The sequence below is a fragment of the Gadus morhua genome, chromosome 2, assembly GCF_902167405.1.
Source record: "Gadus morhua chromosome 2, gadMor3.0, whole genome shotgun sequence".
NCBI classification, from domain to species: Eukaryota; Metazoa; Chordata; class Actinopteri; order Gadiformes; family Gadidae; genus Gadus; species Gadus morhua.
Genome location: NC_044049.1, coordinates 16155921 through 16168420, shown reverse-complemented (window position 1 = coordinate 16168420; position 12500 = coordinate 16155921). Strand labels below are relative to the sequence as shown.

Genomic DNA, 12500 nt, shown 5'->3' with positions numbered 1-12500 from the left:
GAGTGCGGTTCTCCCTTCTCCCTGGTGCTTATCTGTGCTAGCTGCTCTGTCAGCAATGTCCTCCCGCTACCCTGGCGTTATCCACCAGGACACTGTCATTACGTCCTGTCCCCTGGACAACTTACTGCACACACACACACACATGCCGGTTCACACACATGCACAGCACACGTGCACACACTCGTTTGAGTGCACCCACAGACACGTGCGCCCTGTTGAAGAGATAGGAACAACGGGTGACAGAGAAATTAAGGTTCAATTCAAGTGGGAGCAAACCATGTTGGTCCTCTCTAACTCTTTGTCTCTTCCCTTCTCTTTTCCTCTCCTCTGACCCCCACCTCACCTCCTCTACTCTATCCTCTTCCTCCGCTCCTCTACTCTACTCACCTCTCCCTCTCCCCCTTCTCCTTCTCCTCCTCCCCTCTCCCCTCCACCCCCCGTCCCCTCTTCTCTCTTCTGCTCTCCTCCCGCTCCACATCTCCTCCTCCTCTTCCTCCTCCTTCCCTACCTCCTCCTCCTCCTCCTTACCTACCTCTTCCTTCCCTACCTCCTCCTCCTACTCCCCTGCCTCCTCCTCTTCCTCCTCCTTCTCCTCCTCCTCCTCCAGGATAAGGAGCCTCGTGGCATCATTCCGCTGGAGAACCTGAGCATCAGGGAGGTGGATGAGCCCCGGAAGCAAGTGGGTGGCTTTCTTTAATAACAAACAATTTATTTTGGATTTCCTTAAATGGGAACATCAAGCTCTGCCTTTATAGAATTTCCCCTTGAACATTATTCCCTCTCATAATCTCATAAAGGTCAGGTCTGATTGGTCGGACGTGAACGATCAGATGGTTACTGGTTAGTTTTTTGACAGTAGACGTAAACATTATTGACCATGTGTACACTACATAATCCTTTACATGACCAGAAAGTAGTAGGTATATGTCACATAGACTAACCAAGTTAGGTCTTTGAATGAGTTTATAAGATACCTACTCCTCTTCTGGTTGGTATTTAAGCTCTCCTAAAGGACCTCTGCAGGGCACCAACACCAGTATACATTACAGCTCTATCTGTCTTTTATCATCAAGCGTTACCTGAGATGCACCACTCCGTTGCAAAGCACTGCACACTGCAAATCACTCCTTGAAATTCCTGAGCTCATTCCCGAACACCATTTAAATTCAACCTCTGTTATTCAATCTATTTATAGAAAGATGCTGAGCAGTGTTGTGAGCCAAATAGATGTCCGGATGTTTGTGGTGACATCATATTTTAGATATCAACTTGATCATGACCATCATGGCCAGGGGGCAGCAGCATCGGGCCCGAAACCTTGCCATCACGATGATGTCATGATGACGTCATGGTTTACATTGAGATGTGTCCGAAATGGTTATCCCTTCAGCTCCTCTGACGTCACCTCCCCTTCCTCCTCCCCTGTCCCCTCCTCCCCTCCTCCCCTCCTCCCCTCATCCCCTCCTCCTCCCCCCTCCCCTCCTCCTTTCCACCAATAGAACTGCTTTGAGCTGTACAACCCCAACCACAAGGGGCAGGTGATCAAGGCCTGCAAGACGGAAGCGGACGGTCGTGTCGTCGAGGGCAACCACGTGGTGTACAGGATATCGGCGCCCACGCCGGAGGAGAAGGAAGAGTGGATCAAATCCATCAAGTAAGACCACCTCCCTAGCGCTCACCTCGGAAAGGCACGAGGGTATCGTAGTAGCTACTCCACGCCGAAATGTAATGGGTTCAATCCCTGATGTCCACGGTCTAACGGTAGCGGTCTTTGAGCAAGATGCTTAACGTCTATTAAATCGATAATATATTACGTTTGACTTGATTAGTCCCAGGGTTTTCTTTCTTTCACTTGATGTTTGTTTCGACCCATCGCGTTGCTGGAGGCAGAGATCAGTAAGTGCGTATTTGGCCAACACAAACTCAGCCAGCAGCAGCAAACTGTAAAGAAGTGGGTGGTATCAAATCAGCATTGTGTAGACCTAACTTGACATGCCAGATGGTTTTTTACACAAAACCATCTTGAAACCAGTCCTTGGAAAACAGTTTGGATTGGGGAAGGTACTTTAAATAAATACTTGACAGGGGATTGAATGAACCATCTGTTTATCACTGTCCACCACGTGTCACGTACATCAGGTAGTTTCTCATAGGACGCTGACTGGTCTGAACCACTGTGGTTCGGCCAAAAGCGTATAACTCGTGCAAATCTCTTTGTATCTTCGTAATGAGAGGGGAAACAAGCACCTAGGCTCGTCAGTCTCCCACAACAAGTTATGCCATAACATAGCTGCACTACTGGAACCCAGATTAAGATGTGGCATACCCAGTTTACTCTTAATTGGGTAATTGCATTTATAGTGGCACTGTAGGAGTTAATAGTATGGCCGTCCACTGGGCCTGTGTTGCAGGTAAGCGGTGTGGGTTTGTGTATGTGTTTGTGTGTATGGTAGTTACAGCCCTGGTGTTATATGAGCTCCAGGTGTAATTTCCGGCAGACTGCACCTGGATAATATTCTGGGTATCAGACGATCTGCAAGCTCATGTTCTTATGTCAGAGAGATTTGGAAATCTCAAATGCCAATCACAACTGTGGGGCCACCTTTGGGAGGAATTTTCATAAACAACCAAGATGGCTGCGGCTGATTTGTCACACGTCTCGTTGCCCTGATTGGTTGTAGGTCTATCCAATTGCATCCAGATGCCTTTGTGTTGGGTCCGTTGATAAGGCCCCTTGGAATTCAAAATGAACTGAGACGTCCCAGACTAATTTGCATTTGCGTATTGGTCTGGTGATGTCGTGCCACATGGATGGTGCAATGTAAAATCGAGATGGCTCAGCAGAGCACTAATTCACTGTAATAAAGTGCATGTATTCATAGTATAATAGAGATGACCCCAAGAAGCCTTAACATTTAACCACAAACACTAATACATGTGTTTTATGTGTGTGTCTGTGTGTGTGTTTGTGTTTCTCCGTAGTTGTGTAGAAGTGGGTGTGGATCTCAATAGAAAATTAGGTCACAGACACCAATAATATGCGCTAATGCGTTAGCGTTAGCCTGGGCTCATGCGTTTGCCTTTGGGACGATAGATTCATGCATCTCTAGTTTCTGTAAGTTCCCGCTCCACTGGTGCAGCAGGCAGATGTACACGGTCACCATTGGCAATATACACCAACTCTATGGATAAATCAGCTGCACAGTTCATAATGATCGGAGCGGAATGCTCCAGTGAGCCGTCAAAATAAACTCACTGTTCTATGGTTCTCGTTCCTTGGGAAATGTTTTGTGGGAAAATGTTTGACAATAGTGGCCCTCCCCCCCAAAAAAGCATAAACATCACAGTATGGTGTGTGTATAGAGCTATAGAGCTTCACTGTTGGTGAAGGAAGAGTGGAGGGAATCAGAGATGTTTAGCCTGCTTTTTGCTTTGTGCTGGCGCTAACAGGATTTAGCATGCATGAAACTCGGCTTCTATTTGGAGCCAAAATGGCTTCCTGACGTGGGTGCTTTGATGGTATGGGGAAGCCTGATCCTGAATGGCTCAGAACAAAATGGGGAAATGGTACTGTTGTTTTTTCTATGCTACTGTTTAACGTGTATCACAGCAGGTAGGGATTCATCATGTGGGAAGTGTGTGTGTGTGTGTGTGTATGGGCAATATCTTGCCAGAATAGGGAATCAGTGAGGTATGGCTGGGAAACTCAATGAAATATGAGTAAACGTGTGTGTGTTCATGGTGCGAGGGGTTAGCACGTTATTACACGAACCATGGAAACTAGGTCACTGCAACTTTTTTTCCCCATTTTTGATCCAGTTAGGGAAGGGGTTGGTGTCAATGTGCTTCTAGTATTTCCATATCAAAGATGCACAAGCCACTCCTCTCAAGTGGCCTTGCTCGGTCACACATGTCATTTCCTGATCTTTGATTGGCTGTTTAATGTACTTTGCATTTCATTTTTTTTGATTGGCTCTTTTATATATTATGTTATCATTTGGTCTTTGATCTTCTTTTTAGTGAACAGTAATTTGTACTATGTTATTACTTAGCCTCTGATTGGTTCCTAACGTAATCCTGTCCTCTGATTGGCTGCTCCAGGGCTAGCATCAGCAGAGACCCATTCTACGACATGCTGGCCACCAGGAAGAGACGGGTCGCCAACAAGAAGTGAAGAAGGACAGTCTTATCCTCCACCTGTGACCTGAAACACCAACCCCGCCATTCACAAACACATCATCCACCCTATGCATACACACACACACACACACACACAAACACACACACACACACACACACACACACACACACACACACACACACACACACACACACACACACACACACACACACACACAAAAGCAAAGTCACATTCCATGTGTAAACAGCACTAGCCAACCGGACCTGTGCTGCAAGTTGTTGGACATGTTGAGGATAAAACACACCAACAATTTACCTTTGGCAGACGTATCCAGGGGCCAATCCCCTAGGGGGCCAGAAGGAGAGTAGGTTAGGGGCTACAGGAACAGGACTGGAAGGACAGCACTGTTCTGGACTGTGTCTGCGCACATCGACCCACACATACACACAGACACACGCACGCAGGCAGACAAACACACACAAGCACGCTCCCGCAGATGTACACACACACACACACACACACACACACACACACACACACACACACACACACACACACACACACACACACACACACACACACACACACACACACACACACACACACACACACACACACAGTAAAGAAGGACAACACTGATACTACTGTGTGTGTGTGTGTGTGCACCCCTGTGTGAGTGTTTGTGTGCTACTCTGAAATATTATGTCTCAAGCTCGACCTTTCTGTTGTCCCCTTCCATCTCACTCTGCTCCTCCTTCCCCCCCTCCTCCTCCTCCCTGTGTCTTTATGGGGATTTCATTTCCTGAATGACCTGAGCAAAGCACAACTGCCATTTCGGTGCTTTGACAGGGGGCCACATGCAAACGTGTGTATATGTGTATATGATGTGTGTATGGTATGCAGTTTAACATGCAGAATGTGTGCACTCTGCGTGTGCCCACACCACTGTGCTTTACATGTACAAACTCAACAAAAAGAGATTTGCGTGGCAAACCAAGGTCACAGCTCATATGTTTGTTTGTTTGCTAAATAAGAGAGAGAGAGAGAGAGAGAGAGAGAGAGAGAGAGAGAGAGAGAGAGAGAGAGAGAGAGAGAGAGAGAGAGAGAGAGAGAGAGAGAGAGAGAGAGAGAGAGAGAGAGAGAGAGAGAGAGAGAGAGAGAGAGAGAGAGAGAGAGGAAGTGTGTGTGTGTGTGTGTGTGTAGGATGACGGGAGGTCCTTTGGGGGCCAGTGGGGAAGGGGGGTGGGGGAGTATGGACGGGTAGTTACTTTTTTCAGCATAACCTCCACTAGAACACATATTCATTCCATTCTGATGCTCAAAGTCCTCTCAGAAACCGACAGCCTCAGCGATCTGCAGTACCGCAGATTTACAGTTCAGTTTTTTTCTTCTCCAGTTCATCATGGTTATAACTCAGCTGGACTGACGACAGTTGTTTGTGTAGACCACATTGTTTTGTAATGTGCATACTTTCATTGTGCTTTCCTTGTTTCTTTTTCGTTGGGGAGGGTGATTTGCTAGAAGGATATGAAACGTAAACCTACTTTTGGACTAAATAGCAGTGAAATCAGAGAATCTGTGAAAGGGCCTTTTTAAGACTGATATAAGCTTGGCTTAGTTATCATATGAAGCTCCTTTCCTCTCACCCCTCTTGTTTGCCTGCAAGGTATCCATGAAAGTTTCATGCATCCATGGGATTTTTGTTCATATTCATTTTGTTATTTTGTATTTCTCTTGCTTGCTTCTTTGTGTTGCCTGTTTAAATATAAACACTTACAAACTGTCCTTAATTTTCTAATTTATTTCATTTGTGAAATGTTTTTTTACTATACTCGTAAATGTAAAAAAAAAATATATGCCTAAGTTATGTATGTGTATATATTGTATAGGTTTTTTGTTCACCTTTTTGTTTTGCTAGTGTGTTTGTATGCTGTTTTGAAGCCAGTTATGTAAACTAGCTGACGTTCGGGGTGTTCTGTATCCAACAGATGTAAACTATATCAACCAAAATTGTCTTGACCATGATAATGATGAGTATGATGATGTCGATGATGATAACAATGGGGATGATGATAACAATGGTGGTGGTGCTGGTGTTGGTTATGATGAGGATGGTATCACTCAGGCCGTTTTGTGATAATAACTGTGATGATTATAAGAATAAGCCATGACTGAGGGTATGACAGTGGTGTCAGAGTAAAGTTGTGATTAACTGATGACTTTATGACATAGATGACTGGTGAATATATATCTGACAGTGGTATCCATCATCAATAAGCTTGATGGTGTCCATGATGTGGATGGTAATGTCGAAGATGATGTCAAAAACAATCAAGGGTTTTGTATGTGATTGTAAAATAAAATGAAAGTCCTAACATTTGGGCAGAGTATAGCTTGTACTAACCTTTGAGGGCTATGGTTACTTTTACTTTTATATTCCATGTATAATCTATTGGTCACGTTGTATATTATGTGTATCTACCATATACATATATCTTATATATCACCCGTGTGGCTTCGTTACTATGAATGCGCCTTTTGACCTACTTATCTGCCTTTTTAGTAGCATCATGAATAATTAATCTGTCGCTCATAAAGAGGAATTGGGTAAAAGGCCTACGTTTTAATATAGATTTGGATTTTATATATATGCCTGCTGTGTGTTCAGATTATAAACCGATTACACGCTGAAGGACAACCGACAAGTGAAACGGGTGAAAGGAAATAAAGATACACTACTACCCTCTATCGGTAACTTCAGTCAACTACAACTTTGAAAAACCTTTTCCAGAATTAGAATTTTTTTTATTATTAAGTTAACTGCTTCTATTTGAATTGGTTTTGCCAGTTATTTGGATACATGTGGCTGTCCATTTATTAGTAATTTGAATTTAGTTATGTGTAATGCTGGTTACTCATGAGCAGCCCAGTTTCTTGCTATAAATAGCAATGACTAATTAGTAAAACCTTATCTTTTGGTTTTAATAAAAACAAACAAGCAACATAGAAGGACAGGATATTTTGGATAACGGCGGTACAGTTGTACAATATTCACATAATAAAATAATTTACTATAAAATATAGCCATAAATATACCATAGCCTACATATTGCAACCCTAAAGCAAATATTATTGTGTATTGAATTGTATTGAGTATTGTTTATCCATCATTTTGGTCTTTGAGACTAAACTGCATACTTGACAGAGCTGCTGTAAAAACAAAATCTGCGTTTTAAACGGCAAACAAATCACAACTGAAAACACCAAGCCTGAGGCGGTAAAAAGTCCAAATATTATCTACTACCCTACACTGCGAAAAATAAATAAAATAAAAATGAACAACATTATACAGTATTCTCAACATTATACACATCATTTCCCTTTATCTTCACAGTTTTGTCTTTCGGCGATCATTTTGTCCCCCCCCCCCTCCCCCACTGCACCAACCGACCAATCAGCACGGAGAGGAGGACACCCGGTCATACTCGGGGCACTTGAGCAGCGCCGGGTAGCTGGCGCCGCCCATCTGCAGCGAGGCCTCGCTGGAGAGGTCTGAGGGGCTGCGGCCGCGCGACCACGCCTCCGGGTGCAGGAACTGACCCGAGTGGTCGGAGCAGGTGCTGAGGCGTGGCCGGTAGAAGCCGGGGTGGCGGGGCTGGTACAGATCCTCCGCCGAGTAGCGCTTCATGAACAGGTAGACCGACATGACGCCCGCACTCTGTGAAAAAAACGACAAATATGGATTCCAAACGAAAACACTCAAGGGTATGGGAGTGTTGCTTGTCACTATGGTGATGAGTTTATTGAGAAACATATGTGAGGTATGTCTAGTGAGGGGTCAGCTAGACCCTTCTTATTGCAAATTGTCTGATTACATATTCGATTACATCAAATCAGATTGCACAAAATCAGAGGTCATCCGATTATATTAGATTACATTTAATCATATTAGGTTAAAACACATCTGTTTGAATCAGATGATGTTGAATCCAATTATTTCGAGTCAGATCAGATTAAACGGCCTACCTCTGTAAGCAGGAAGGAGATGGCGGCGAAGGCGAAGGACCAACCATACTTGTAGTTGAAGAAGGCCTCGCTGCTGCTGGTCCGGCTGAACATCTCGTCGTTTATGGTGGAGATGTACAGAACCAGACCCACCACCAGAGCTAGGCCTGGTGGAGAGAGCATCGCAGAGAGGAGAGAGAGAGAGAGAGAGAGAGAGAGAGAGAGAGAGAGAGAGAGAGAGAGAGAGAGAGAGAGAGGCAAAATAGAAGAAAATAATGGAGAGGTGGAGAGAGATGTATCGATATACAGAAATGGGAGAGAGAGAGTATAAGGGAAAGATGGTGGAGGAAGAGAGAGAGCAAATGAGAAAGGGAGCATGGGAGACAAAATCCTTTGTGAGGACAGACATTAGTGTTTGGTTCTATTTTCTAAAGGTGAATGACTTGACATTTTGCCTCCTGACAGAAAGCTTTGACGCTAACGAACAGGACACTCCACCTCTCCCTCCCTTTTCTCTCTCCTCTGCCTCCTCCCCTCTCCCTCCTCTGCCGGTGGGCGGAGAGAAAGAGACAGAGTGAGAGAGAGAGAGAGAGAGAGAGAGAGAGAGAGAGAGAGGGAGAGAGAGAGAGAGAGAGAGAGAGAGAGAGAGAGAGAGAGAGAGAGAGTAGGGCAGGAAGGAGGGAGGGAGGGAGGGAGGGACGGGGAGCCAACTGTGGCATGAGGCTTGTCAAGGTTGTTTATGAAGAAGAACTGTCACCATAAACAAACAACAGCACAGAGGCTAAAAGGAAATCTCGCTAACAAATATAAATAGGAAAAAAAGGGAATTCAAGATTGTGCAAAGTAGCAATAACAAAGAAGCAAGGACCAAATTAAGTGGAGAAAGAAGAGAAGAAGAGCTTTATATAACACATTGCCCGGCTATGCAAAGACAAGCTATAGATCAGTCTTAAAGGCCGTTTCATAGACATCATAGTTTCATAGACTGATTACACGGCTTTAGTCCAAAAGTAGGTTATGTAACTACTCTGACCTCGCCAGACCAATTTGCAAATGCGCGTTAGTCTGGAACATCTCAGGTCATTTTCAATTTCCAAGGGGCCTTATCAAAGGGCGCAGGCCAAAATGCCTATAGACGCAATTGACAAGATAATGGGTTGTGATTGGGCCGACCAGGTAGCCTGGCCAGACCAAGCCAATCATAGATTGCACGTTGGTCTGGGGAAGCTGCCGTCATTTTCTTCAGCACAAGAGGTGTGATCAACTGACTCTGTACGCGATTGGCTGCTTGCCGTCGCTTTCCTGTCGTCATTGTGTTGAACCAGCCAATAGCGCGCCAAGGGGAAAAGCCAGCTCGGCGATTGTCTCCCGCAAAAACATATCTGATGCAGAAAGAAATATATTGCTCTTCTCCAGACCCTTGTGCAGAGCGAACTCAATTCTCCGGAAGAATGGGCGGGGCTACTCAGGCTACCGACCAGGGGCAGGTATGCTGCAATCTATCCAAACAGGAATTGGGCCAGAAGCATATGCCAGAGCATATAACACATGAGCTCACAGATACGTCTGGTTTCCAGGTTAGACGTTACATCTACGCAGAGTACACCGCTCCCCCCACCCTTCCCCTTTAAGGAAAAATACTAAATAAAAGAACAATGAAAGTATGCACATTAGAAAGTGATGACGTATTTTAGCAGATCGTCCTTACCTGTAAAAAAGGGGATTAATGAACTTGATAATTCATTTGAATTGATCTATGTAGGTATATTGTTATTCCCCTCTTCTGTCTTCATCAAATGATACAGACAAGGAATTTAGGCACAATACATATCTACAAATATATTAGTTTCATCATAAAGTTCAATGTGGCTTGATTTTACTCTCTTTACGTATAGTCCACTCTCACACCTGTTGTCACCAGAAGTCTCCAAACAATAGCGGGGACGTACCGGAGAGGATGAAGAAGATTCCAGAGACGAAGGCCAGGATGGTGCGGTGGGGCCGCACGTGGCCGATGTTGTTGAGGACGAAGCCGATGAACATGAAGAGCAGGCTGACCAGGGGGAAGGGCGTGGCCGAGCGAATCATCTCTGAGGATGAGAAGCGCTCACATCAATGAATCACAAAGAAGCTTCACTCCCTGGGCCTGCAGCTGGACACATTGTTTATCAAGGAACTTATCTTCACTGGCATGCAGTGTGAGGTTGGAATAAATAGAAAATAAATATTTAAATCAATATAGCTAAATACATAAATAAATAAGGGGAAGGTCTATGTACATTTTAATTAATTAATTGAGAGATGTTGGTCCTTCATGAATAACGAAGGTGAAACCACGCACACACAAACACGCACACACAAACACTCTCCCAGAAGCCTCAGTGACACACACGCGCATAATGTTACCACCTCCTCCACATCTTTTATACTGCAGATGACTCATTCTGTGGGAAGATTTGAAATCTCAGAAAGATAGAAATGTGGGACACATTAATTGTTTCCTCAAGGATTTAAATTGGAACTGGTCGTTTATATGAAGAGAAACAATCAAGCGTGCAGTTTGGGTTAACGGCCACATGGAGGTGCAGTGAGTCGGACTGGGTACTCACTGAGAACGTTGACAGTCGACTCGGAGGTTAACTGCACGTTCATGGGCATTATGTACTCGATGGTGAAGCATCGGCCAGCCTCTTCACCTAGTGGGGAACACAACTTCAGTGACTGCGGCCTCTAGACTTTGAAAGAAAGGCTGTAGGCCTATAGCATAATCATAACAGGGCAACAACTCTGTAATTGCAAAAACAATGACGGTGACTTCAGGCATGAATAAAAAAACAATAATTGGATAGGCTACCTTAAATTTGAAATGTTGGCTAACACCCTGCCATTTCATGGCATCGGTAACAGACTAATTAACATAATAACACAGTTACACCAACACCAACTACACAAACACCATGAGTCACACATATAGCGCACCGCTACTGTGTGGTTTAATAATTTCATAATGGTGTCAACCCCTAACCCTAACCACTAACTCTAGACCAGGAGCGGGGAGGGGTGAGATACTTAGATGCATATCTTTTTAATATTCCTGGCTAGGATACTTTTTTGTTAGAATGAATCCTTTGGCACAAGCAACAGCCACACCTGTATATCACACCTGTAAAATAACTTAAACCACAAAATGGATAACGTGCATATCAAGGCGGAAGAGGAGGCGGATTAGAATATCTCAGACGAGTCAGCTTCTCTGACTACAGGTGTCAGACTGTTCAACAGGTCGATCAATAAGAGAATGCTCTTTAAGCTATGGATGTCTTTTTCACTTTTGGAATTGTTTGAAGGCCAAAGACCAATGGGGCAGAGAAGGTCAGGGTGGAAAAACACTATGGCTAGGAATGGATGATGCTAATCCGCGCAGGACTTTTTCGGTCAGTAATTGGAAGTCAATAAAGGTAGGAGAGAATAGTAATATGGTTGAATCATCTAACTCTACTTTGGAGTCTAGCGGCGTTCTGCCTCATCTGGAAGCACTTCGTGAAGTAATTTGGTAAACCAGTGAACAGTGCATTGCAGTAATCTAGAGTAGGCGTTATATATCAGCGGATGAGAGTCTCTGCATCGGCTGCCGATAACATTGGTTTGATTTAGGCATTGTTCCTAAGATGAAAGAGGTTCCATGTTGATCTAAATAAAGCACGGGGTCAAACAAGACTTTGGCACCGGAACTTTTGGGGACGGTAGAGCCCTCAAAACACAGTGTGACATCTTCAAATAGTATCGTTGCTGCTTTCGAGCTGTTGATTAGCAGCTCAGCTTTCACTGTGCAAAACTGTAAATAGTTTGTATAGCTAAATGATCCTGTGAGATGAATGGCATTTTCACTGTGTTAAACCTTGTTTTAAAAGATGCACATGTTCCTGTCTGGCCGTAATAGTCTGCAGCTGTGGCTCATAGGTTAATTGAGCCACACCCATTCTGGTGCTCCTTAAGAGGGCCAGAGTTCTAGACTGGAGGGAGGATGAGTTGTGCTAGGTAATCGACTGTTGTGCTATTGTTTGTTTTAAGTAAAAATATGCTTTTTACCAACAACATTGTGCGTCAAGGAAACTCTTTCCCACAGATCCACTTAATTTAGAATAGACTCAAAGCCTAAATTATACATTTACATTTTTTATCCACTGAGTGGCAGTGCTTGAGGCCAATAGGCCATACTTTTTTTTTTTTCATGTTGTCATGAGCAATATTGTTCATATTCCTGTACAAATTATGCAAAACATAATCACACAGTGCCCCACAACATTTTACTGTATAATTTGCCAAAATGTCATTGTCTGTCTTCGACCAATCT

The 12500-nt window shown here is 44.1% G+C and overlaps 2 protein-coding genes across 2 annotated transcripts in view; one reads left to right on the top strand and one right to left on the bottom strand.

Moving 5' to 3' along the window:
- The window catches only part of LOC115534424 (cytohesin-3-like), a 33814-nt gene extending 29107 nt beyond the window's left edge, over window positions 1-4707 (top strand). The window contains exons 11-13 of the mRNA XM_030345412.1: window positions 608-679; window positions 1500-1654; window positions 4102-4707. Of these exons, the coding sequence (XP_030201272.1) occupies window positions 608-679; window positions 1500-1654; window positions 4102-4174 (300 nt within the window). The 3' untranslated portion in view covers window positions 4175-4707. The remainder of the gene's footprint in view (window positions 1-607; window positions 680-1499; window positions 1655-4101) is intronic.
- Window positions 4708-6971: 2264 nt separating this feature from the next.
- Window positions 6972-12500, bottom strand: part of cacng5b (calcium channel, voltage-dependent, gamma subunit 5b) — a 17144-nt gene continuing 11615 nt past the window's right edge. Inside the window, exons 3-6 of the mRNA XM_030375136.1 lie at window positions 10756-10842; window positions 10096-10236; window positions 8168-8313; window positions 6972-7859 (exon numbers count right to left, since the gene is read on the bottom strand). Coding sequence (XP_030230996.1) covers window positions 7596-7859; window positions 8168-8313; window positions 10096-10236; window positions 10756-10842 — 638 coding nt within the window. The 3' untranslated portion in view covers window positions 6972-7595. The remainder of the gene's footprint in view (window positions 7860-8167; window positions 8314-10095; window positions 10237-10755; window positions 10843-12500) is intronic.